Source organism: Podarcis bocagei (genome assembly GCF_964188305.1).
Source record: "Podarcis bocagei genome assembly, chromosome: 6".
In the NCBI taxonomy this organism is placed as follows: Eukaryota; Metazoa; Chordata; class Lepidosauria; order Squamata; family Lacertidae; genus Podarcis; species Podarcis bocagei.
Genome location: NC_138130.1, coordinates 29,460,597 through 29,488,179, shown reverse-complemented (window position 1 = coordinate 29,488,179; position 27,583 = coordinate 29,460,597). Strand labels below are relative to the sequence as shown.

General features: G+C 44.1%; 1 protein-coding gene across 1 annotated transcript in view; it reads right to left on the bottom strand.

The window, feature by feature from the left end:
* UXS1 (UDP-glucuronate decarboxylase 1) overlaps window positions 1–27,321 on the bottom strand; it is a 35,480-nt gene extending 8,159 nt beyond the window's left edge. Inside the window, exons 1-10 of the mRNA XM_081198526.1 lie at window positions 27,042–27,321; window positions 16,627–16,654; window positions 14,378–14,426; window positions 13,029–13,072; window positions 11,885–11,945; window positions 7,367–7,547; window positions 4,404–4,508; window positions 2,872–2,931; window positions 1,067–1,188; window positions 52–171 (exon numbers count right to left, since the gene is read on the bottom strand). Coding sequence (XP_081054652.1) covers window positions 52–171; window positions 1,067–1,188; window positions 2,872–2,931; window positions 4,404–4,508; window positions 7,367–7,547; window positions 11,885–11,945; window positions 13,029–13,072; window positions 14,378–14,426; window positions 16,627–16,654; window positions 27,042–27,141 — 870 coding nt within the window. The 5' untranslated portion in view covers window positions 27,142–27,321. The remainder of the gene's footprint in view (window positions 1–51; window positions 172–1,066; window positions 1,189–2,871; window positions 2,932–4,403; window positions 4,509–7,366; window positions 7,548–11,884; window positions 11,946–13,028; window positions 13,073–14,377; window positions 14,427–16,626; window positions 16,655–27,041) is intronic.
* Between the last annotated feature and the right edge of the window lie 262 nt (window positions 27,322–27,583).

Here is a 27,583-nt window from a genome sequence, read left to right as displayed (position 1 = left end):
AAATCCAATGAACAGCAATTGAGTTCAGAGGGCAGGATGGTAAATACGTACAGTTAAGGGTTCTCCCTGAAGAGCCTGCAGGATGAAGTTACTAACAACTCTGCCATCGTTCATGTGCATCCGAGGGCCAAAAGTATTGAATATTCTTGCCACTCTTACTTCTACGCCCTCCTGGAAGAATAAGAAAAAAGCTTTTTGTTTTTTAAAAATGCACTAAAAATGTTTTTTTTTATTCTCTATTGCTACCCTACCCCAGACAGAAGATGACAGTTAACAAGACACACAAAGCCAGCTTCTGCATTTGCTTATGAAAAGGGGGAGAAGAATCCCACACTGCCGTGTTATTTTATAATTTTCATGCCTCTATGCCAGAATAAGACAAAAACAAACCCAAGTCACTTAACATGGTTTTAGCATATTCCATACTACCTACATAATATTGCTGTTCTTGGAACTATTTCTCAGACACCAGTCTTTACCAAGGAGGTCCTAGTTTCAACCAAATGGGTTTCTAATTATTTATTTTTCATCTACTAGACCAGGGGTCAGCAAACTTTCAGCAGAGGGCTGGTCCACTGTCGCTCAGACCTTGTGGGGAGCCGGACTATATATATATTTTTAAAAATGAACAAATTCCTATGCCCCACAAATAACCCAGAGATGCATTTTAAATAAAAGCACACATTCTACTCATGTAAAAACACGCTGATTCCCAGACCGTCCGCGGGCCAGATTGAGAAGGCGATTGGGCCGGATCTGGTTCCTGGGCCTTAGTTTGCCTACCCATGTACTAGACTGTCAGGTGCATGAAACACTTCAAGCAAACCAGCAAAACTAATATTGCAGTTTGCCCTCTAAGCAAACCATGTTTGGAACCCAAGCACTATCAGGAATAGGAGGCAGCCTATACCAATTGTACAGCATCCTTTCATGCGAGTGAATGTTGGATTTTCACCAGAATCCTTCACTCACACCACCTAAGGGACCTTGTATTTCTATATCAGGTGTTGCAGCTCTCAAGTTCTGAATGTTTCTGATTCTGCCGGCCAAATGTCACAATCATTACCTGCTTCATATAGGCATAGCACATTGTTTCGGCAACCCTCTTTCCTTCATCATAACATGCTCTAGGTCCTATGGGATTCACGTGACCCCAATAATCTTCGTTTTGTGGGTGAACTTCAGGATCTTGAGAGTGGGGGAGGGAGAAAGAGAGAGAGAGGGAGAGCGCGATAATGAGTTTCACTATTCAGCAGCACAGAAAGGATTACTATTAAGGTATTCTCTACAGCAGGGGTCAGCAAACCTTTTCAGCGGGGGGCCGGTCCATTGTCCCTCAGACCTTGTGAGGGGCCGGACTATATTTTGAAGGGGGGGAAATGAACGGATTCCTATGCCCCACAAATAACCCAGAGATGCATTTTAAATAAAAGGACACATTCTACTCATGTAAAAACAAGCTGATTCCCTGGCTGTCCGCGGGCTGGATTTAGAAGGCAATTGGGCCAGATCCGGCCCATGGGCCTTAGTTTGCCTACCCATGCTCTACAGAGTAGTGGGTACCAGAGTTGAGTCTTAGGGGTTTTTTTTGCCACAATATCAATTTCAAGGAAGTGACACTCTCCAACTCTATAAAGCCTTGTTCCTACTGCTGGGGCTGTTTTCAGATACTGTTTGGTCCACTGCTGTTGCTCTGCTGCCATTTCCCCCATTTCATCTCTCCCTGAGTGATCCCAGCCAATCAAGGACCACATATGGGATGCAATGTGAAGACACTACAGAGCAAAGCTTGGGCATTCGCCAGCTCCACGAGGGGCAAATGAAGCCCATTTAGAGTAACGTCAATGCTTCCTATAGTCTGTCACATAAGAAGTTATTCAGAACTAGCTGGCCATTTTTATTCAGTCTGAAAAGATTTAACGGAAACAAACTCAGCTTCTAAAATGCTTTCCCAAGGACTTATGGCTAGAGAAAGGCTAAACTGGGGTAGGAAAATGAATTCAGCATGATTCCCACCCAAGCACCAAAGATCAGCTTGCAAAAAGCATGGGGCTATGAATGTGCCCGCAAACCGTCCTTCTGCCCCCCCCCATCATTCCTTGTCCCACACGTGATGTCATATATGACATCAGATGTAGGACAGGTGGGTGGGACTTGCTAAAAATGACCAGAGGTTTGCTTACTGCTGGGCCAGAGTAACTCACAGGAAGACACATACCCTACAGATGTCCCATTAGCACAGTGGTACAATAATCACATATTACGCAACTTGAACATTCTGCTTAATTTGCAGGACCTTCACAACAGGAAAAAACTAAGGCAAATGCAATAGTCCCCAAGCAGGTGGCATCTAAACATACTTCAGTGATGACTTAAGGAAACACATCGGAAACTCCCAAATCAAGGCTTTATGGGGCAGCGTCAACTAAGCCATATTACGCCATGCACTGGTGTTCTATTCGTTGAATGCAGTAAAAGTATTATAGGGACCAAAGAATGAAAAGGATAGTAGTATATTGAAAAGGTAGAGGAGGGATTGATCCTGGAGTACTGAGGTAAAAGTCACACTATCAAGCCCAGATATCCATGGAAATTAATGCCCCCTAGATTTTAAAATGAAGATCAAGCTTTTTGTTTGTGTAGGTGAGCAAAAGGAACATTTTAAAATATCTTCATCAAAAGCATAGTAAGTTCCATTGACTGTAGGGCAGGGGGTCAAATGTGAAGAAAAACGTAGCAGATGGAGAAGAACCCTTGACAGCTCTCCCCGCCTTGCATAAAACTATGCTTGGAGGCCTCCATACTGATGGGACCTCTCCTTTCAGTAAAAGACTAGCTCCCAAATCAGCCATTGCCAAGTCCACTTCTTACCTCCATATACTTCAGAGGTAGATGCAAGAAGAAGCCGGGCTCCAACACGTTTTGCTAACCCTTAAAAGAAAAGAAAAAAGAGGGTGAACTTTAGTGAAAATGAACGAACTCACGCTTATCTTAATTTAATTTTGACCAAAGGGGGCTAAGCAACCAGGAGTTCCACATTCCATTCAGTAGCAGGCTTTGTTGTAAAGCTTTCAGACCAAAATGTAACTTCTCATCCACACACATCCACAAAAACCCCTTTAAAAACTATGCTTTAAAGTGGCTCTGTATTACTCCAGCAGCGCAGACCTCCTGCAATTCTGCAGAACTGGAGAGCCTTGTGGCATCATAGAGAGGTTCATTACTGCAGCACAAGCTTTAGCAAGAGTTCATCTCAATGGGTGCCATCTTTGTTGTTTTTGCCAAGAGAGACTTCACACGTGGCTTTGGGGGGTCAGTCCCTGCCTCTGTCAACCTAAACTACTTCACAGGGTTGTTGCGGGGATTAATGGGGAACGGGAGAGCCATATAAGCCACAACTTGAGTTCCTTGGAACAAAAGATGGGACAGAAATGCAAAATGAAGTACCCAAAAATGCTTACTCTCATCCTGCCCATTTGGAAGCCTAGCACAGCAGCCATGAAAGCATAGTTAAGGGTTTTCTGAATGCTTCAAGAAATTCCCTGCTACTTGGTATAAGACTACAAGCATCCAAAACAGTTAATGGCCTGTCCGCGTCCATATAATAAGGTAAGGATACTACCAAGAACCCCAAATTTCTGTAAAAGGAAGTCAAGAGAATACATCTTTGGCCAGCTCTTAGAACTCGCTGAATGGTATGAAAAGTGACTTGAGGTGGTATAGGAAGTTATCTGTGGCAAATATCCTGCACTATCCTCAAGTGCCAAGAATATCTTCTTTGTAATGACATCAGTCCGCATCACTGGGCATATCTCTGGTTCACCCCATCACACTTGTTCAAGTGGCTACCCTGGGACTGAAGGGTGGCAAAAATATACTGTTTGACTTCCCTTAAAATTAGGGATAAGGAAACTGTGTAGATCCAGATGCTGCTGGAATACAAATTCCACCATCCCTGGCCATTGGCCAGGATGGCTGGACTACAAATCCCATTATCCCTGGCCATTGGCCATGATGGCTGGACTACAAATCCCATTATCCCTGGCCATTGGTCATGATGGCTGGACTACAAATCCTACTATCCCTGGCCATGTTGGCTAAGATAGATGGGAACTGGAGCCCAACAAACTCCAGAAGGTCACAGGTTCCTCACCCCTGCCCTAAGGCTTGCTGTTTTGGCATGCAAGTACTTAGCTTTACGTAGGGATACCAACTTGAAGCAAAAAGGAATGCCCTGCTGGTGTTTCTAAAGAATATTTAAGTCATTTACAAACAGACATACAGGTGCAAACATCTGGAATCAGGATGCTGCGCTTTTCTCCAGTAAAAGTCAGTAGCGATGCACCGTACCATTTCAATGAAGGTCAAACTGCTTATTTCAGACAATCCATTCATTGACTCACCCAACATGTTCAGCGTCCCTATGGTGTTGGTCTTTAGCGTCTTGATGGGATTATACATGTAATTTGGAGGGGAAGCTGGAGAGGCCAGGTGGTAAATTTGGTCCACTGCGAAACAATGACAAAAAAAGAGAAGAGTGTTTATTTTACACCAACTCAGTTGGGAGATTAAAAAAGGGGGAAAGGAGGGACACTTCCACCATGCCAGATCTCTTGGATGTGGGAACAGAGCCAATGAGAGAATTGAACTGACAGAAGAAAATGGAAGGCAAGATTCCAAGAGTGAATAGCAGCCCAGATTTGGAGACAATCACTTCTTCTAACTCTCATGAGCAAGAGCCTACTTGCAAGGGTCTACTCACAAGCGAGGCAAGACAAAAGCATGGCTGGAAGGCTGCGTTAAAAGGGCAAAAGCAGGATGTTCTTTGACTCTTCTCTATAAGAGAACCAGAAGCTACTGTATGATACATCTCTCTTGTCATCTGGAAGAGCCCAGAGACCTACAACTTGCAGGCTTGTCCCACTGTCCTTCCTCACACTAATCAAATCTCAAACTCAGCAAAGAATATGTTAAAGAGGTGAAGCATGCAATGAGCATGTTCCTATGGGTGCAGAACTAGGAAGATGGGTATAAATGGGATGAGAATATAAACTTATAATATCATTTTCTTAGTTTAAGAGGAGAAAAACACCACTCCATTTGGAACGTACAACCAATTAAATATTTATTCCAAATCCCATTTCACATACAAACGATTTAGGTTTGAATTGTTCCCCTAGACAAATTCTCATCCAATTATACTGAAGCGATGCAAAAATTATTGAAAAACTTTTCTAGTACTAACTTAATCCTTATGGGTTATCGCTGGTTTCTTTTTAACATTTTGGGATGAAAGCTGACTTTCAAAACAATTTTACAGAGAAATCTTTGTTTATAGAGTTTGGCTAGTCAGTTCTAAGGGTGCCATTTAAACAGGCTTATGTGATTTCCGCATTCTTTGGAATTTTTTTCCTTGTCAAAGACACACAGCAAGCACTTTGAACTGTGAAGTATCTTCTTGTTGAGAGAGAGTCACACCGGAATTGCCTTTCATTATACTCAACAAAAAGAAACTATATAATTCATACCCAGCCAAGACTGAAATTGCGTGCTAAAAACAGGCTGCCAGTTTAATAACGTCCCACCGGTATTATTTAACCAAAAGCATTTGATTGTACGAGGGAGGTGTTGTAGACCATTAGCAAATTCCAACTGCACAGCTACACCCTCATGATCCAGAAACAAAGTCGTTAGGGGATCTAATTAAACTGGAGTCTGGGATAGGTGGAGAATCTTATTAACCCCCGTTTATATTATAGTCTTGCAAACATGGCAAATGCCCCCCCCCCCTGCTTCTCAAGACAGCGTGTGCCTCCTGTACATTTAGATGAAGATTCATGAAGTTCTGTAGCCTTAGTGAAATAACTCCAGCTTATAAAAAACACTTATTTCATGTATTTTCCGCTCAACTTGACAATATCTGTAAATATATTTGCACTGTGTATTTGTAGTACCTGTACTGTGAGGGCAAGGAGGCAAAACATGCCTGTGGCATGTGTAACCTCAAAAGGCAACATATATAGCATTATTCCAACGTTCACATGCTGGTTTGTAAGTACCACTGAGCCAAACCATAGCTTACAGCATGAACAATCAAATGTGTGGGCTTTCCAGTGAAAAGACTGGGTGCGCTTTGCTTCTCTTCCACTCCTGGTGTTAGTTACTGCACAGCTGTGAACGCAGCCATGTTTTGGCTTAGTGTTATGTCAGAACCGAGGCTCATGGTTTAGTTCAGTTGAAAAAGTTCACAAGCTGGGTTACTACTCATAGTTTGCCTGGGGAAAATATACCACAAACATGGGTTCAGACATAACGCTAAGTCAAACCATGGCTTAGCTCACAGCAACAGGTCTAGAGAAGGAGGTAAGCAGTTGTGATCTTTTCACCAGGAGCCCACAGACTAAGTTATTCACACCAAGTAATGGCTTAGTTTAGTATTATAGGCACCGTTTTTTGTTGTTTTTTAATTTCACCCATATTGTCACAGTGTGAAAACAGCATGGGTGAAGAGTTAAAAGGGAAGGGAAGGCAGCAGAGAACTAAACAGCTCAACCTCTGTAATTGCTTGACCATGAGGATGTTACAGAATCGGAACCAGTTCTCATGTTTCCTAAGGCCACTTGCTTTGTAATGAGCAGATTCGAGAACTCAAGTACATCCACAAGCAATTTTATTCCAGTGTGACTTCAATGAATTCACTGAGGAAGCACAGTATTATGTACTTGTGATGTCAAGATGCAGGTGAATGAATTTTGGGGTGTGGTGGTGGTTGGGAAATAGCCCTTCCCCACTGTTCCCACCCAATTTTAAATTGGATTAAACTTGGAAAGTGCCTGAAATTAATCAGATTCAAAAAAAGTAAGATGTCTAGCCTCAACGTGCCCCTGGTATCACAGGGTATCTCAAACCAAGTTGTTCCGGTTGTGCAAGGAATCTCATTTGTGCAACAGAACTTCCCCTCCCCATGTTGTCCAAATCTAATGTGGGGATTCCTCACAATCTCCCATCAGACTGAAGGTGAGGTGGGGTGGGGGGAGGCCCATGGGGAAGGGAAAGGGGTCCCCTGAGTTCTGTGGCAGAAGCAGAAGCCCTTGTGCTCACAGGCAAACTTTGTGTGGTACAACACTGTGACATCGCCCATGGTCCTCCCCTCTTGGCTAACTTTGTGGGTATGGTATCTTCAGCTGCCCAATTCCCGTGAGGACAGTGGTACTTTCCATGCTCCCAGAAGCAATTGCATGTGGACTTAAGGAAAATGGCAGAATTTGCCAGCCACACAGAGGTGGCCATTTACGAGATGACAGAAACAGGTCCCTAATGTTCATGCATGAAGCAGCCCAGCTTGTGTCCTCTCGGGGGAACTCACCTTCAATGTAGAGGGGCTCTACGACATCATGATTAATCAGTTCAAAGTTCTCGTGGCCAATCCAGTGTTCCACGTTTCTTTTCCTGCCCGTAAAGAAGTTGTCCACAACTGTAACTTCATGGCCATCCATCATTAGTTTGTCAGTAAGATGAGAACCCACAAACCCTGCTCCTCCAGTTATCTGCATTAGGACAGTTTGCATATAAATGTTTCTTCTCTTTTAAAAGGAAAACACCAGACAAAAAGTCCACAAACATGAAATGAAATCAACAGCAGCTTTCAGAGTTTGTTTTTGTACATCTTGACAGGGGCAGGGGAGGGAAAAAATAACTCCATTTTGTTTTTGTTTTAAATTCAGCTTCAGAGTAGTAATAGATACATCTCACTCCTCGCTTCATGCAACTACAGAATTTGTGAGACTCAAAGTTGTTCCTGGGAGGTCAAAAGTTAAGGGTGATGCCTCCTGTTAGGTAGGTAAAACAGCATGTTCCAAACTCAAGGAATAGAGGTTTATCCCACGCCACCCTAAATTCATCAGAATAAATGGAAATAAGGAAAACTAGGGAAGATCCACACAGGATTTTCACCAAGGACCGTCATGCAAAATGCATGCTTCTTTTCACAATCCCTTCCCTCCAATAATGGTTGAGAAAATAGCAGGCATTCCTGAGGTTGTTTGCATCCCATTCTACTTAAATCATATCTGTCTGGGCCAGGTATAGTCAACGTAGTTCCCCTCCAGATGAACTACTATTCTCATCAGTCGCAGTCAGCAAAGTCATTGGACAGGGATGATGGGAGCTGCAGTTCATCAACATCTGCAAGGCACAGGCTGGCTACTCCTGGTGTGGATTAACTCAGAGGGCAGGTGCAGATGTCCAGAAATAGCAATGGAAGTCTGACTGCAGGTGGTTGCCATGATGGGATTGCCTATTTGACTTACTCCCATGGTTTTGTTTTTTAAACAAACAACCACCACCACCACATCTCCTCTCTGCATCTGGAAAACTTTCATATATCTGGGGAGATATATCAAGGGAGAAAAGCGTTGATCTGGACATCTTTCTGACAGCCTAGCTTTCCATGCATGGGAGTGTTTTCCATAGCGGTAGGGAGGTTTTCACAGACACAGTTATCACCAGACTGAAGCACGATTTGGGCAAATCTATGGAAAATGCCAAATTAGAGCGGAATATGTTTAACGTTGCTACACCCTCATTTTCACAATGCGGGTTAGGACCTCGAGAAAGATAATGCATCCAGAAGAAAGGAATGCCTTTTTTAAGCAAATGCTCATTTTCCCTGTGCTGCAATCTTTCCTGCAAGTGTCTCTCATCAACTTAGGGCACAGACAACGAGCCTGAACTATAGGTCACTCGGTCCATAGCTGGTGCCACTTAAAAGTTCGCTCATTTCACACAACATTCCAAAGGGCGTAGAAAATAACCGAGAACTATTGAACCGCTGAAGAAAACAAATGAGCTTCAGTCTGATGTGGCAACTTCGTAAGGGTCAATTACATAACAGCCAATTTCGGTACTCCGCTAAGGCAATCCAAATAGCAGCTGTGAGATTACAAGTGATTACTAATGCTTTGAACAATTAACAGTGGAAGACTCTTACAGCTACCGAACGATGCACTAACTTGGCTATTTACTTGTTAATTAATATATTCGCAAAAGTGATTCTTACTTCATAATGGGGGAATTAAATTTGCTGAATTCATATATTTTTCAAACACACACCAAGAACTTTTTTTTTTAACTTGCCTCACAGGCCAAACAATTTAAAATCTAACTTTCCCCTTATTTGATTCAAATGTCTGACAACAATGTTATCAGTAAGAGAGTTGTGTGCAAGAGACTCTATACATCTCCAGCCATCTAATAAAGACTGAGAAATCTTTCACCCACTTTTAAGCTCACCAACATCTCAGAAGGTTGGATTTTACATTCACAATACTGAATGGGTTATACTTCAATCCATGTATCACTTTGCAAATTATTGCAGCCATAAAGGAAGCAATACCCTAAAGTGTCTGAGCAACCTATTATGGCGTTGGTCCCACCTGTTCTAACATGAGTTTGACCAAACTGCGGGAGGCAGTGGAAGACAGGAGTGCCTGGCGTGCTCTGGTCCATGGGGTCACGAAGAGTCGGACACAACTAAACAAATGTTCCTTTACACATGCATTGCTGGGGTGGTGTTCAAGGAAGAAACTGCCTCCCATTGACCTCATCACTAGGATCATTCATGAATTCGCACTCAAAGCCAAATCAGTAAGCCCAACCATTCTAGAAGTGTTGTGAGGCAACCACTACACCACGCTTCCTCAACTTCAGTCTTCCAGATGTTTTGAGACTACAATTCCCATCATCCCTGACCACTGGTCCTGCTAGCTAGGGATCATGGGAGTTGTAGGCCAAAAACATCTGGAGGGCCGAGGATAAGGAAGCCTGCACTACACCCTTCCCAGTAAATTAAGAGCAGCTTTGCTGGGTCAGAGTGAAAGTTTGCTGGATCAGCCTGGAGGAAGGCAATGCTTCTTCACAGAGGCCAGCCATGGATCCAACAGCTAGTTAATCAGAACCCAAGAGATTTGCACTCAATACCAGACCAGAGGCTACCAATAGTAGCCACAGAACTGCCTATACCGACTGAATTACTTGACAATGTGGTTCTTCCCATCCATAGACGTGACCTTCATGAAAAGAAAAGTGTCTTTCTTGTACAACACCACAGCAATTGGATTGCAACCCAAGTGCTTGCCTGTATGAGTAGAAGAGCTGGAGACGCAAGTTTGGGAAACCCCGATTTAGAGATTCAAGGCAGCCAACGTTCTTCTACTGGTGTCAGCTGTTCATTTGGCTCACATTTCAAACGGCTTTCTAGATGTTTGACACTGAGCAATTCTACCGATATCAGTTGCTCACTTTCACCTTTAATGAAAACTACATCATCATCAGCAGCATCATTATATTATTATATGTAGAAAATAATTTCATCATGTGGTAGCAGTTTCCCATGTGATATATGCACATGTGGCTATTTCTAAGAATGTGCAGGTAGTGTGCATAAAGACTATATACACACAGACAGGCATGTACAGTTGTACCTTGGAATCTGTTCTGGAAGTCCATCTGACTTCCAAAACGTTCGGAAACCAAAGCGCAGCTTCTGATTGGCTGCAGTAAGCTCCTGCAGCCAATCGGAAGTCCTGTTGGATGTTTGGCTTCCAAAAGTAGTTCGCAAACTGGAACAGTCACTTCTGGGTTTGTGGAGTTCGGGAGCCAAAACGTTTGACTGGCAAAGCATTAGACTTCCAAGGTACGGCTGTATTACGCATAGGATTCAAACTGCTTCTGGCATGAAGTCCCTTTCACGCAAGCAATTCTGCCTTGCAATTTCATCCTGAACTAGACGGCTGGACGGCTGAAGTAGGTTGTCTCCAGCACTTAGCAACCACAGCTACTCTGCCTCCGATGTCACAGCTAACAGCGCTCACAGATTTGTCTAAGCCTTTTAGAAACCATCGAAGCTTCCACCACAAACTTTGGCAACTAATTCAATATACCTTGAGAGTATGTTTGCATTTGTGCATTTTCAAACGGCTACCAGCTTTTCCAGGGTGCCCCACTGCTGAATTTCTATTCACTTATGGTTATTGTGGAGGGGGCCTTTTCAGTGGTGGCACCCCATTAAAAAATGTCATCCACAAGGAGGCTCGCCTGGTGCCTACTTAGCACTCCTTTGAGCACCAGTTGAAGACCTTTATACTTCTTCAGGTGTTTTAATTTTTTAATCTCAACATTCCAAAAATCTGAAATTACTGGAGATGTTCAGAGTTTCTATTTTCTGGTGCTTCTGAGAGCTCATTGCTTTTAGCCTCTGCTCCTGTCTTCATTATGATTTTTTTATTTTATGGTTTTGTTTTACTGTTAGTCACCCAAAACATCCACTATGGGGCAGCATATAAATATTGTTATTAAATGAAAAAACCACACTGGAAAAGCAAGACTGCTGAAATAAGTCAAAGCAAGGACCAGCATGAAGAACATCTTCTGAAAAATTATGCCAGTAAGAGCATCACTCCTTCAAATTCTGAGTTAAAGTCTGTTGCCTGTATTTTGCTTTTTAATACAGAGAACTATGTTCTTTCTAACAAACTTCATCCTTCACAGGAATCATTTGTGATCTTTTATTTCTCTCTCCCTTTTGAGGTTTCCTGTGCACACAATCCATGCCCACTTAGCTTCAACAATACCACAGTGTCTGGGTGCTCAGTCCAGAATTGGGTACTCAAATATTGATTATTGCTTCTTAATGATGCCATCCTTAGGACTATGTCCAAAATTTAAAATTATATTAGGAAGAGCTAAAAAGCTAATACAAGTACACTGAATTTTCTTTTCAATCTGTGCCATGCCACAAAGAGATTGGCCAGCTTGTCGTTTCTTCTCATTAAACCTATGCAGAAATTTAGGTCACTGATTAGTTCTGAGCAAGTTGCCAACTTACCAAAATTCTTTTACGATCCTTTTCGGATAGGAACTTCACTGGCGGGTACTTCTGAGTAAAACTATGAAACATTTCAAAATGGAAGAATGAGAAATTTTAAACCTTATTGAAGCTGGAAGACTTATCACTGGCACATGTGTTTATCCTACGATGCCCAGTAAACATTACATGAGAGAATCACAGACCATTAACTCCTGGAAGCCAATACATATGAACTAATAAATTAGTACAGCGGTACCTCCGGTTGCGAACGGAATCCATTCCGGAGGTCCGGCCGGATTCCAAGGTTTTCGCAACCCGAGGAGAAGTGGTAGACAGCTTCTGTGCACGCATGCGCGGCAAAACACTTCCAGGTTTGCCGCTTTCGCAACCTGAAGTTTACATTACCCGAGGGTAATGTAACCCGAGGTGCTACTGTACGGAGTTGTATCCAGCATTAGACTTAGGTGATCAAACATTATAGCCTCCTTAGAAGTTACTAATATCAAATGCCGTGGCATAAAGCACAAGTTCTTTGTTTACACTGTGAACTGATCTGCAGCTTCTCTTACTTATCTTCCTGGATGAAAACAGGAATACAAAATGCTTCATTGGTACACAGTGTTGGATGCCAGATGTACCACCAGTCTGCAATAGTACATTCTATTTTAGGCTACTTTTAAATATAAACATGCAATGAAAGGGAGGCGGGGAGAGAAGGTGGTGACAGTTCTAAATATCTAGATCACGATGACTTTAAAAAATAATAATTTAAAACTCCCTAGACTGTTGAGGATTTAAACAGCTACCTCCCAGTCATTAACATATCCTTTATTCGGGAAAGGTACTCGAGAAGGTTGTAGCCATACAACCGTAGTCACACTTAGATCAAGAAAATTTGCATTCATTCATTTCAACCTGGCTTCAGCACCGACACAGCTTTGGTTGCTCCAGCACTGAGAGACACACAGGGGAGTGTGCCCTAGTTAATTCTCCTTGATCTGTCACTACCTGCAAAACCATTTCCAAAGAGTTGCATTAAGCGAGCTATGGTCTGCTCCACTGCTGCTGTGCTGTGGGGTCAAGCAAGGTTTCACTGCGTCCCCAATGCCCTATGTAACATCTATCTGAAGCCATTTCAGTCGCCGTGGCTTTTAGAAGATACCTTTTCTCCAGTTCTCGGATCTTCTCTCTTAAAGGCGCGACAACCTAAAGGCAAAAGCGACAGTTAACACCCAGTGTGGTTTCCTTGCATCAATATATTTCCCCGCAAGAACAACAAATCAAGATTTGTTTTTAAACTACAGATCATAGTTAAAAGAGAAGAGAGAGCTTTGACTGTGATCCTGGGTTCAGACAATACCCTACGCCAAACTCTGGCTTAGTTGCAACATCGGTCTAAAGCACAAGGGAAAAGCAAAGTAGATGCTATCTCCGCCTTGGGAACCAGCACTTTCACATTAAGCCATAGTTTGTTATTTAAAATGAAAGTGTTCATAGAGAAAAATACAAAACTTAAGATAAAGACATAGTGAAAAAGAATAAAGAAAGAAGACAGATAATAAGAAATAGATAGAGAAAATAGAAAAGATAAAGCTCAGAAACTAAAGAACTTCTGATTCTTCATCTGCTATATATAAACAATATTCACTTCATCCACTCCAATATAACACCCAACAAAACCACTTTCTATGAACAAACTTTATCTTCAAGCGTCATTATTTCCTTTTTTTCACACAAAAGTCTATGAGAGGTTTCCAATCTTTAGTCATAATCAAATCCTTATAGACCAGCACAAGTAAGGTGGGGTACAATAATTTAAAACCAATCTTTAGTAAATGTTAGCACTGACTTTCCCCTGATTAAACATGTCTATTTTGCTATCTCAGCTAAGTCCATTAATTTTGACAACCATTCTTCCATTGTTACATTAAGCCATGGTTTAGTTTAGCTTTACAAGATGACACAGCCATAAAGAATTGAGGGGTGGGTGCTGCAGTCAGCTGCATATAAGCAGCACTGAAACAAAGATAAAGAATGCCAACAGGAAACCAGCATTTTACTCCCACGACCCATTTCAATCCTGACATACACTGGGAGCAGACATTTGGTGTGGAAAGAGAAGGAGGTTGCCTTATTTTGGTTGCATTATTACTGCGTTTATATATTTTACGAACACTGATGAATGTGTTACTACCCACCCACAAAGGCTGAGGATATGGTGGGGGCAAACGGAAATTGTTTTATATATATTATTATTTACAACTAACAAGTAGGGTCTCAAAGTATGAATGTTAAAGGAAGACATCTACAAAGCAACACACTGGCGTGGAGCTGAATGGTTGTGAGCTTTGCCAACATTTGAAGGGAAGAAAAATAAAAGTGGCAGCTCCACCGAGGGGACAGAATTGAAAGGAAAGAAGACCGACAACGAAAGGAAAACAGTGAAAGTCTGCAAAATGCTGACTGTGGGGAAAGCAAGGATTATAATACTGGATTATCCAGCGTACTGACCTCTTCAATCTTATTTTCTACTTTCTGATCACTATTATCCTGGATAGACCTGTTAGGAAGAAAACCATAAGGAAAACTTTAAAAATGGCCAAAGACCCACCAAATCCAGCAATAGAAGTTCAGCTAGAATAGAGTAAGCCCTCAATTTCCATGGGGGTGACTTTACGGGGATCGCATCTAAAGCCAAAATTGGGCATAGTCATTGGGTGCAATTTTGGGTGGGATTGCCAAAGTCTCCCATCCCCAGAGGCCCGCCCCCCTTTTAAATTTTGTTTAAAAAAACAATGCTAAGCACGTAAAACTGAATGCACACAAGTTAAATGAGTGTAAGTTGCAGACTTACAGTAAAGGTGGGGAACCTCCAGATGTTGCTGGACTCCAACTCCCATCAGCCTTAGCTAGCATAGCCAATTGTCAGGGATGATGCGAGATAGAATCCAACAACAACTTCCAATTCCTTCTGCCACACCTAAAGAGTACAAAACTTAGTTGGGAAACCCTACATGGGTGGAATCACCAAAGGGGGAAAACCCTCCACAAGTATTCCTATGTTTGCAAACTGTAAGGATTGTTTCACAACATAGGTCAGTTTTCCCTCAAACTTCTCAAAGTTGTTGTTGGACTACAACTCCCATCATCCCTGACCACCAGTCCTGCTAACCAGGGATGATGGGAGTTGTAGTCCAACAACAGTTGGGAGACCCAAGTTTCGGGAAAATGCATTGACACAGCTGGATAGCATGTAGGATGCACAAAGAAAAACTCCTGGGTTCATGCAGACCCAGCTCCTGCACATAGAATGCCGTGCGTGATCTGAAGGTCATGCACACCTTTGCATAAATGCTATCCCAGATATGATGCTCTATAAAAAGTGTGGGAAGCCCCTGAAAGTTACAAGTCAATCCTGTGCCCTTTCATACACCAGAAACCTGTGGCTATATATGCCCTTGTTCTGGAGTAAAAGAGTTAAACCAGGAGTGATTAACCTCTGGCCCTCAGTGGTTGTCTGCAACCCCCATCATCCCCAGTTGCTGACCCTGCTGACAGGGGATATTGGGAGAAGAGTCCAGCAACTTCTGAAGGGCCAGAGGTTAGCTACTCCAGAGTTAAAACTGTTTTGTTACCTTAAGAGTCATTTGTAGAATAGGTTCACTGGGTGAAACCACATCCTCAGCCAAACTTGTTTAATCTTATGGGTTTCAAGTGCTGATAACACAATCAGAGCCTATGAAACCCACACAGTTATATGGATTTTCTACAGCAAAGAACCCAGCTCACTTTCAGCCACAGGATTAGCACCAGTAAATGTTTATTTTTACCAATGGAGTAATCCAATCTGACTCTCCACTTACAACGGGAAGCAGGGGTGGCCTTTTTCTTTCTTTCTTTGGAAGGAGCATACAGTTATTTTCGGAAACACAGTTCTGCTGAATGCAATCTCGTAATAATATGATAAAGCTTTTTGGAACACTGACTGCAAAGCACACACAAAAGAATTGGGGCAGAGGGAGTCAAGGATATAGGGTTGTATCTAACACTGTGCAAACAGACAGGATGTATTCTCCCCCTCCTCTTCCTGCACACCCACAAATTCTGCTCCAGACAATCCCCTGGAGCAGATTTTTGAGGGTGCAAAGGAAGAAGAGAAAGAAGTTTCATTAGACAAGCAGAAGTCTATAGAGTGAATGGAATGGTTAACATTGGACACGGCCCATAGTTTTTGCAGACGACAGTGACAATCTCTTCCCCACTCTGATAAACTTCTGAAGGACATTTGCATGGCTAATCCCAACAGAGATATTGCTCAAAGAGGCATGCTCCTTTCAAAAACAGCAGCACGCCACTCATATATTATCTCCAGCATCTAAACTGCTCCTGTAGGACGCATGCAATGCCTTCACTAATGACAAATCTACCACTGTTGTTCCCGAGTTTGCACCCCAGGAAGGAGAAAGGGGAAGAGACAGTAAAGGGGGGGAGGGCATAATAGTTATAGGGCCTTGTCCCACACTTGTGGATGGGCCTACCCATTTTCAATTGCCACTTTTTTCTTCTCATGCCAAAAATTTGTGGCTGACGACAACATTTTTAATCAGAGAAACTGAATGTTTCCCGTTATCTTCCATTCCATGGAAGAAGGAAAGGAAGGTTGAGGGAAAAGATACTTTTTGTTGTTGTTCTGACAGAAAGAATAATTCTGCTTCACATCCTCACAGACATACAAAAGGGAAAAAAGAAGCACTCGTTACCTCATGTTGAGTACATTTCCCCATACAGCTGTGGGAAAAGAAGAAGAATGAATTAGTGTTGCTTGAAAATATTTTAAATCAATTCAGAAGACATTCGTTTCAGGTATTAACGAGGTGAGCTTCATTAGGGTAAGAGCAGGTATTCCAGAAAACAAGTCATACTGTATATATCAAATGATTATAGGACTATTGGGATGGTGAAATATTCCAAAATAATTAGTCCTCCCAAAGTACTGAATGTTAATTGTCACAGTCAGGAAAACATTCAGCATCTCAAGCTGCAACGAGATTCAGGTAGCCCAAATCTAGATGTGCTTAATATACTTCTCCTTCGCAAACAAATTACTTCACAGAAGGTTTCCAAGTAGGAAATAACGTACAACACGTATACACTGGTACCTCGGGTTAAGAACCTAATTCATTCTGGATGTCTGTTCTTAACCTGAAACTGTTCTTAACATGAGGTACCACTTTAGCTAATGGGGCCTCCCACTGCTGACGCGCCGCTGGAGCACGATTTCTGTTCTCATCCTGAAGCCAAGTTCTTAACCCGAGGTACTATTTCTGGGTTAGCGGAGTCTGTAACCTGAAGCGTCTGTACCCCGAGGTACCACTGTATTATCATCACATACAACAATCATACTAGACTATTCTGTGAAGCTTCCCACAAGCGGGGGCGGCGGCGGCGGGGGCACGCCAGAAAAAAGCCATCAGATATGTCTAGACACCACCAGGTTACAAGTTATTTTATCTGCAGAAGTACCATATGCATAGAAATCTTCTAGCAAACTAAATGGTCCTTATTTTTCCACTTTCCCAAATCATATGCCCACTGAACACACATCATGTTTGAAAGGGGAGCCATGAAGACCCTTGACGTCAGCATTGTGGGTTCGAGCCCCACGTTGGGCAAAAGATTCCTGCATTGCAGGGGGTTGGACTAGATGAGTCTTGTGGTCTCTTCCCACTCTACAAATCTGTGATAAGACAGAGAGGGGCAACCTTCCATGGGTCAACATGCCGGGGAGGGGTGGCGGCACAGAGACAAGAGCAGGCAGTGCAATGGATGTAACTGTTCAGCTCTGCACAGTAAGCTAGCTTCCATACACACTGACACAAATCTCTCTCATCACCCAAGAAAGAGGCATTGTGGCAGTTCAAGGACCCATTCCAACCTGGCAGAAATGCTTCAGGGGCAAAGCAGAGCTGGTGAAGAGAGTAGGGGGTGGTGGCAAATTCAATCCTTACCACCTGGTGTCCTCTGCTCCTGGTCCAGAAGAACAAGGACCCCTGGGAGGAAGAACTCATGAGGTAAAAGAAATGCCAGCCTGGCCCCCGACATTGGGTTCCTTGTCCACAAAGAACCCCAGCTGCTCCAAGAATTGCAAGGTGTGAAGCAGCTTCAGCTTCTGCTGCTGGCCAGAAAACCAAAGTCACCTTCACCCCCCTCAGGAACTCACACTATTGTAGTCAAGGAAGAATGCCAGATAGATACAAATGCCTGCTTACAGTTCCCTAATTTATTCTGGCACTGTCAAACGCAGTTCTCTTCTCTGTGTTTTTTCTCCTCTGTACCTCCCTTGTGCAGATTGTCTCTTCAGTTTACAAAACCTGAGAGTTGGGCCTGGGTCTCATTTTCGCATCTGGTAAAGGTAAAGGAACCCCTGACCATTAGGTCCAGTCGTGACCAACTTTGAGGTTGCGGCGCTCAACTCGCTTTATTGGCAGAGGGGGCCGGCATACAGCTTCCGGGTCATGTGGCCAGCATGACTAAGCCGCTTCTGGCGAACCAGAGCAGCGCATGGAAACGCCGTTTACCTTCCTGCCGGAGCGGTACCTATTTATCTACTTGCACTTTGACGTGCTTTCGAACTGCTAGGTTGGCAGGAGCAGGAACCGAGCAACGGGAGCTCACCCCGTCGCGGGGATTCGAACCGCCGACCTTCTGATCGGCAAGCCCTAGGCTCTGTGGTTTAACCCACAGCGCCACCTGCGTCCTTTTGCATCTGGGCTGTGCCTATTTTAGGCAGTACTGTATTGAAATTTTGACCGTCAACAGCCACTGAGGGCGGGGGGACAATTTTGCGAGGAATGGATGTTTGTGAAGCACTTGTCTTGCTCCCTGGGTGCTTTCTCGTTTAGTGGTTTCACATGGAAATATTCTACATATCGTTAAGAGTGGCCAACTCCTTTCTCCAGCTGACAGCCATGTTCGCTGTTGGCCAATGCTTCCCAAGAACCCAGCTCCTGGTGGTGACGAGAATGGCCAAAGCAGAAGTGGGAGAAGCTACCCCACATTCTCTCTTGTGCATGCAGACATGAGTGCAGAGCACAGATGTGAAGGCACAGAGCATAAAAAGGTAAAGGTAAAGGACCCCTGGATGGTTAAGTCCAGTCAAAGGCGACTATGGGGTTGCAGCGCTCATCTAGCTTTCAAACTGAGGAAGCCAGTGTTTGTCCACAGACAGCTTTCCGAGTCATGTGGCCAGCATGACTAAACCGCTTCTGGTGCAACGGAACACCATGACGGAAACCAGAGGACACAGAAACACTGTATACTTTCCCGCTGGAGCGGTACCTATTTATCTACTTGCACTGGCGTGCTTTCGAACTGCTAGGTTGGCAGAAGCTGGGACAGAGCAACGGGAGCTCACTCTGTCGCAGGGATTTGAACCGCCAACCTTCTGATTGGCAAGCCCAAGAGGCTCAGTGGTTTAGACCACAATGCCATCTGTGTCCCATAGATACAGAGCACCTCACCCCTGCTCCTCTGCCAACCAGCTGGGGAATGGGGGTAGGTTTTTCCATACTATTGCAGTTCTGGGTGGAAAGGTGTGTCTCTGTCTGGCTGTGTCAGAAACTCAGATATACAGACATTGGGGTGGGGGTTTGCCTTCTTTGAATTCTATGGTTTTACATATCAGGACAGAATCATCTGTTACTTGGCAGGTCTTAAAATTAGGTAAATGCAACCTCAGATGAATAACAGCACGTGGCATATTATACCATGTGATGATTTATCATTAAGTTCTATTATGGATGAGTGGGTTAAAGATATACAAGAAATGCAAGCATGCTTCCAAACACTTCCTGGCTGTGAACGCAACTGAAAACAGAATGCTAGCTGTTTCTTAGTTGTCTACAGAGAAAATAGTACCAAATGCATTGTAATTAGTGTTTTTGCATTTTAAAAATCATTTGTTGTTTTAAGCTACTGATCACAGTAAGAGCACCCAGAAACATTTAATTACTTTAAAACTATTAAGAAAATATGGGAGAAAACTGAAATAACCATCTTCAGTAAAGTGAGATTTTATTCTTTCGATGATGGCTTTATAAATTCAATAAGCTGACCATTATGTGCGAAACAAAGCAACAATTCCAACCTTCTCTTTAATATATCCTGAATCCAGACACAGTAAACATTCAAATTCTTTGGTTCCTGATTAAGCTTATTTGAACAGTGTGTGTGCACATTTTAGTATGTTCTATGGCCTTGTAATTTAAAATTGTTGCAAGTTGCCCTGAGGAGTGCACAGAACACAAACACCCACACACCACAAAGCATTTATTCATTGACCTTAATTTGCCTTAAGGGCATGTCCACACACTTCCAAGGCCCATTCACTACACAAGACACACTTAATGGAATGGTTGCTAGCCAGCCGGCTTGCCAAGAGCCATGGGAACAAATCAACAAACTTGTCCCAGATTTTAAGCATGCCTTCCTAATAATGTGCATCCTTCGCAGAATCAAAGTACCGTACTTTTCCAGCTATAAGACGCCCCCCGTGTATAAGACGCCCCCTATTTTTAGGAACTCAAATTTAAGAAAATGGGGGAAGATGGCACAGGGTTGTTGAACTATGGGGGGGGTTGAGCTTTTTTTTTAGGGGGGTTGCCGAAAATCACTCACCCACACACGTCGCAAAATCCGCCTCCCGTCTGTCCCATCACCAGCAGAAGCTGCCAACTGCCTGCCCAACTGCCTGAGCGTCAGCCAATCAACACCACCCACTGACGCAGCAACCAATCACACACACAATAGCTGCTGACAGACGCATCAGGAACCAATCAAACATCCACCCTATGCACTACCCATGTATAAGATGACCCCCACTTTTTAGCATGCTTTTTAAAGGAAAAAACAGTGTCTGATACATGGGAAAGTATGGTATTTTCTATGGCTGATGGGTGCTTAAAATGAAAAAGGTGGTAGAACAGCTTTTAAACTGATCCTTGGAGGGAAAGGGAACAGAAGCGGGTGAGTTGTCTATTTAGGGATGAATCATTCTCAAGAACTGGTGGTAAAAATGTCTATGGTTGTCCAAAGGCATGCAGTGGACTCAAGCAGTGAGTCCAAGGGTGGAGCATGGAAGCCAAAGATGGGGAGAAATGCTACACGCTGGAGACACTTGGAAAGAGATACCAAAGACAGGTGGTTTTTTATCTGCTAATGCTAGAAGCCTCCAAGCCAAGATGAACGAGCACTTCGTTTCAAAGGAGGCACAGATATAGTGAACGTAACTGAAATGAACTAAAACCCCAGGTAAGGATTCCCTCTTGTGCTCTGCCCACACTCGCTTTTTAGGATGCTTATCATTCGTGTGAATTAAGAAGGGAATGATGCACAGGAGCAATAAATCCGCTGAAAGAGAGCCGAAAGCATGCCTGTGAGCAGATCACACACAAGTGCTCATGAGAATCGGGCATAATCAATGCTGAAAATGTTTAAATGTGTCCCACCAAAACAGTAGGACCTTACAACGGACGCCACACCTTCTGGATGCAACCAATGGCAGCTGCCAGAAACTCTCTTGATGTAGGTGAGAGAAGCCAGCTAATGAGAAACATAGCAATTTAGCAGTCTGAAAAGAGGAAATGGGTGATCAATAGGGAGTAATTAATGGGCAATAACTGGGAAGGCGTGGGACGCGGGTGGCGCTGTGAGTTAAACCACAGAGCCTAGGACTTGCCAATCAGAAGGTCGGCGGTTCGAATCCCGTTGCTCTGTCCCTGCTCCTGCCAACCTAGCAGTTCGAAAGCACGTCAAAGTGCAAGTAGATAAATAGGTACCGCTCCGGCAGGAAGGTAAACGGCATTTCCGTGCACTGCTCTGGTTCGCCAGAAGAGGCTTAGTCATGCTGGCCACATGACCCGGAAGCTGTACGCCAGCTCCCTCAGCCAATAAAGCAAGATGAGCGCCACAACCCCAGAGTCGGCCACGACTGGACCTAATGGTCAGGGGTCCCTTTACTTTTAATGGGCAATAGCTGGGAAGACAGGAAAGCATCCAAATTAAGAAAATTTTCGCTTCACGTGCTATACCACGTATTGGAGCTGGGAGGGGAGCAGTGTAGTTATTTATTTATTTTTTCTACCTTAAAAACTGCCTTGCTGCATAGTTCTAAGCGACTCCATTCTGGCCAAACGGGTGTGCATTGTTTGACGGAAAACACTGGAAACAAAAGCTCAAACAAGTGCTGTGGCAACAGTTCCTCTGATCGAGCTGATATTTAGTCACAAGACCCTATCGGGTTGCATAAACAGAAAGGCAATTCTTTTATTAACTTCAAGAAACTTCAAAGCCACCAACCCGCCCTTAAAGCCCTGCTTGTGAATCCATTAGCTGCATTTTACCATTAACTACAGCGGACAATGAGCCAATTGTTCCTGTCGCGATTTAATTACAGAACCATAAGAGTTAATTAGACACATTACAATTTCAGGCACTTTACCCACACCAGACTAAGTCATGGTGCACCTATCTTTGAGAGCAGACGTGTCAAAAAATGATATACTTTCCATGAAGGCCAAGATTAAGTTTGATTTTATGCTCCAAGCTTCAGCAAGCAAGCATTCGCTTTAAAGTTGATGACAATGGGTTGCATCCACCTTAGCGCTGGGTGATCGTTCTGTCAGTGCAAGGATTTCTGCTTGCACCTCGGAACATTGTCTCTCTCTTCCCCGACCCATACCCCCCAAAATCTGTTCTAGGAGTTCACTTCAACCCCCTGGAGCACATTTGGGGCAGGTGTGGGGACATGCTGGCAGGGGAGAAAGGTAAAAGTCCCACTGCACAAGCAGAAATCCGTGAGCTGATGGGACGCATTTAGTTGAATCCCATCCTCTGTCTCTCTGACTTGGCAGGCAATATTTTACCCACTGTATCGCATTAACTGGACACCTCTGAACCTGGATTTCAGCCTTGCTCTGGTACAGAATCTACCTTGATAGCTCTGAAAAACATTCAGCCACAAGTACATGTTCCTTAGAATCTAAATAATGCCTTTGTTTTGGAGGAACTGCACCTAGTTTTTTGCTTCAGTATGTCAGTGCTAATATTTTACCATATTCCAAATATGAATCATTCACAGAACTATTCCTGTAATGGCGATGCTGAAATAAGGGGGTGGAGATAAGCCATTGCCACAAAACCACTTAATCATTTTTCAAGGAAGCATCAAGACAGCTATTGCCAGTACATCGACCTGCAGAATTGGATCGATCTTCTCAGCTATTAAAAGCTACTGCACTTAAGCGTTATCTGACTTCTACAGAGAACTGAAGAAAATCAGCAACAACAAAACGTATCACGCTTTCAGAAAATTTTTATTTGTTGCTCAATCCCTCACAAAGCAAACGTACACAGAAAAACAACACAATATATAGAACATCAGTCAGCGATGATTATTCCTCCCTTAAAAAGGTAAAGGACCCCTGACAGTTAACTCCAGTCGCAAACGACTCTGGGGTTGCGGTGCTCATCTCCCTTTACTGGCTAAGGGAGCCGTTTGTCCGCAGACAGTTTTCCAGGTCATGTGGCCAGCATGACTAAGCCGCTTCTGGCGAACCAGAGCAGCTCACGGAAACGCCGTTTACTTTCCCGCCAGAGCGGTACCTATTTATCTACTTGCGCTTTGACATGCTTTCGAACTGCTAGGTTGGCAGGAGCTGGGACCGAACAACGGGAGCTCACTCCATTGCGGGGATTCGAACCGCCGACCTTCCGATCGGCAAGCCCTAGGCTCTGTGGTTTAGACCACAGTGTCACCCACTTAGTAACACATAATTTACTACCTCGAGTTAAGCTACTGAGACTGCAATCATTCCAGAGGAACTTAAAAGTTCACCTCAATGGCCTTTCGGATTCTGTGCTACCAACAGAAATTTGTTGCGTTGGTTCTGTAAAATAAATGCTTTTATTGCCGAGTAACAATTTCTGAGCACTCAAAAGTGAAATATTTTGTGCCTTTGACAGCGCAACGCTTTTTGCGTGGCTAGCATACTATTGTGACTGCTATGGGGAATATTATTTACTCATGGGAATTTACATACTGTTTAACCACCCGTAATCTCTAAGCAATTTACACAAATTATAGAATGTCCATAACCCCCCCCCCCCAGTTATAATTGAACACTTGCGTGGCGGGCTGGATGGGAGCGGTGTCACAAAACTAGTCAGCATCTTAGGCACCAAGTGGATATTGTTTGCACCATAACTAGGGACAAGAAATACAAGTCCCTCCTCCACATCTCCACCCTCTTGCTTACGTGTACTAGTTTGTGAAACATTTCTATTATTAATTACTATTATTAATAATAATACTAGGAGTTTTCGAATGTGCAGCAATTGTAACTACTAACACACCTTGCTGAAGATTACAAGCCCATTCCGCTACACACATAGGCTATGCCAGTTAAGTAGCTGAAATGAACCTGAGGCACACTTTCAACAAACACACTCAAATACTTTCTTTCATTACCCCACTCACATACTCAAATATTTCTAGGCCTTTCTGGACCACCCAAGACAAGAGGCGATGTCTACAACATACTTTAGAATGTAAGCATTACTTCACCGGTTAAAGCAATAAGCTGAAGCCCTAGGGCTTGTCCTTACATTAAATGACTACAATGCTCCTAAATAAGGAAACCCTGGAGACATTATATTACGCAAAGAAGAGTGTGCCCTTAGTTTGCCTACTGCTCCATCTGGACTGTTGTTTGTTTCTTCTTTTAAGCGGAGTGAAAACTGCTATGAGCCACCAGGAAAACTCTGGGGATTTTCTCCTCGCTCCTTATCGGTGCAACAAGATAGTGCATCAGACGTGCCTGTATTGCAACCCTGAAATGTGTAAGCCTGAATGTACAAAAAGCGCTAAACCATAGGTTTCCGAACTGTGGCCCATGGTTTGGACCATCATTATTCCACAAGCGTCATTCAGATGGTCCGCATGGTGTCTGTGGATTAATGGTTAAAGAACAGCACATCAAATTAAATATTTATATTGATTTTTAATTGTATTTTTGTTGCTTTTAAATACTATATTGTATTTTATTGTACTACTTCCTTCCACTTCCACCACATTCAGGTATCTGACCACTGTTATCTAAAGCAGAAATGGACTCTTGCCTTCCTTCCGCAGCAAAAACAACGGAGCCATGTCAATGCTGAAGTGTGCAGACTCTAAAGCAAGGCCCACGTTAAACTATAGCTGAGTGGGAAAGCAGATGATCTGCATGCAGAAAGCCTCGGGTTTGATCTTTGATCACTTCAGTAGCCAACCATGGGGACGGCACCTGCCTGATCTAGCCCTGTGGGTTATATCCTGTGCTGTCTTTCTAGAAAGAGGTGCCCACCATGAATGCCTCCCTTGTTCTCTTATAAAGACAATGACACCCACCTGAGAGGTACCAGAACTGAGTTCCAGCTGGAAAAAAAGCCCTGGCTACATCCATCTTCTCCAATATTTTGGACTATAATTCTCATCAGCCCCAGCCACTGTGGGGAATGGTGAGGGATGATGGGAGCTCTAGTCCAATGACATCCGAAGGGGACTTGGTTGGGGAACGCTGGACAAGAGGGTTCTCCCAGGATATATGTTCAACTTCCTCGCTGCTTCAGCCTTCATGTTACAAAACATGTATGGAATATCTGCCTGTCCAGTACGTTTCCTCTGCGCAAAACCTCTGTGCATTTGTTTTGTGCAAACCTCTGTGGAAAACCTCTTAAGGCAGCAGCAGAGTTGAAAAGGTTAGCCACAGCAAGGTCAATTAAAGTACAAGTTGTTACTTAATTAGTTCAGGCTGTGAACTATTTGTGGGATGCGAAAAATTGCCATTTCTCTTTATTACACTTTTATAGTGCCCTGCCTCCATGGCGTCAGGATGGCATACAAGGTTCTCCTCAGCCTATGTGATGCCAAGACAAACATGGCCAACTTTTTCTACAGATTGGCACTGTGCTTACAGGTTGTACTGTGCTACTGCTGACAGGTCATCCGATTCTTCTTTTGCACATACAATGCCAGATACTTCGCTACCAGTCAAACCCGATATTTGCAATGGTACAAAACATCAGGATCTACTGTTGTGACATTTGTGCGCACACACACACCCTGTGGAAAAAGCTCACAAGCTGGCCTTAGTCTAGAAGGAGCCTCCTTATGTGCGCCATTCAGTTTCCAGCATGTTTCTGAAAATATCCTCCAACTGACCGATATCTTCTAATGGATGTGAAAAGGCTAACCCTGCTTGTGGTGGTGAGATGGACATTTGCCACAATGCAACCCTGGCAGGGAGAGGGGGGCAGGTGAAAAGAGAAAGAGAGAGAATATAAGCCTGGACACTGGAAACAGGTCCTGTGAGCAAGCCATTAGTTTAATTCAGAGAACCAGCAGCAGAATGTTTTTATTAGGTTTCCCAGCCAAAAAGAGACACAGCTGCGGTAAATGCAAATCGTAAGCACAGGACACAACTATCTTTTTGTTTGACTCGGCCTACGATGCAGACTCCACTTACCTTTTTTGAATTTATCAGGACTTACTCCTGAGTAGACATAACTATTACACTGCCATCACCTGAGAACACAGAGAAGCTACTCTCCTCCACTGCCAAATACACACACACACACACACCACAAAATCTCAAAGCACACTCTGGTCAGTGTTCAAATACGGACTTGGGGCCTAACCTTCACGGTCGGAGGTTTGGGGCATTTTGCTTTTAGACTTTGCTAAAGTTTGGGCTTTGCTAAAGTTTGGGCAACACCCCCTCCCCAAACACCCCCCCCCACCAGAAAGCGCCATCAAGAGGTTTCCCTCCTGCCCGCTGCCGCTGAAAAAGAAATACGCAAAGAAGCGACGGGGACTTTGCAAACTTCCACCAGAAACTCTTGACTCCCCACCGAGAACCTTTTGCAAAAAAAGAAGGAGGAATTGCTATGTCACATCTGTCTCCCCACCATGTCGCTTCCCTCCCTCCCTCCCTCCCAGCGTTTGGTGCAACCCTTCGGCTGCTGCAATTTGCAAAAATGAAAAACCGAGGGAAAGCGCGCGGTGACCCCCCCCTCCATTTTGGGAAGAGGCGAATGAATGGGAGCCCCCACCCACCCACCCAGCCTGGGCACTTACAAGCGACGTAGGCGACCAGGGCGAGCCCCATGAGCAGCTTCATCCTCCTCCTCCTGTTGACGGCGGAGAGCACGCGCTGCAGCGCCCCTTTGCTCAGCATCCCCGGCGGGGCGGGCGGCGGCGGCACAGGGAGGCCCGGGGCGCAGCGGACGGAGCTCAGGCGCCGCCGAGCATATGCCCAAAACACGACGCCGGCGTCCCCGGAGCGCCGCGCCACCAGCAGCGGCAGCAGCAGCAGCAGCCGCTGACGACGGACGAGAGCCAATTCCCGGCCGCGACGACGACGCGCATGCGCACACGGGCAAAGCGGCTCTTCCTTTCCTTCCTTCGCCGGGCTCGGCCCGCTATTTCCAGGCGACGGAAGGGGAAGGAGATGACGCGGAGGTGGGAGGGCGTGAGGTCACGCTGGCTCACTGCGCATGCGTGGGAAGAGGAGACAGTGTGATTTATTTATTTTTCCTGCCTCGAGGGTTCGCTGGCATTGGTGGGGAATTTCAGATTAGGAGTGGATAGAGGCTGGACTATGCAGAATTAGATAAGAT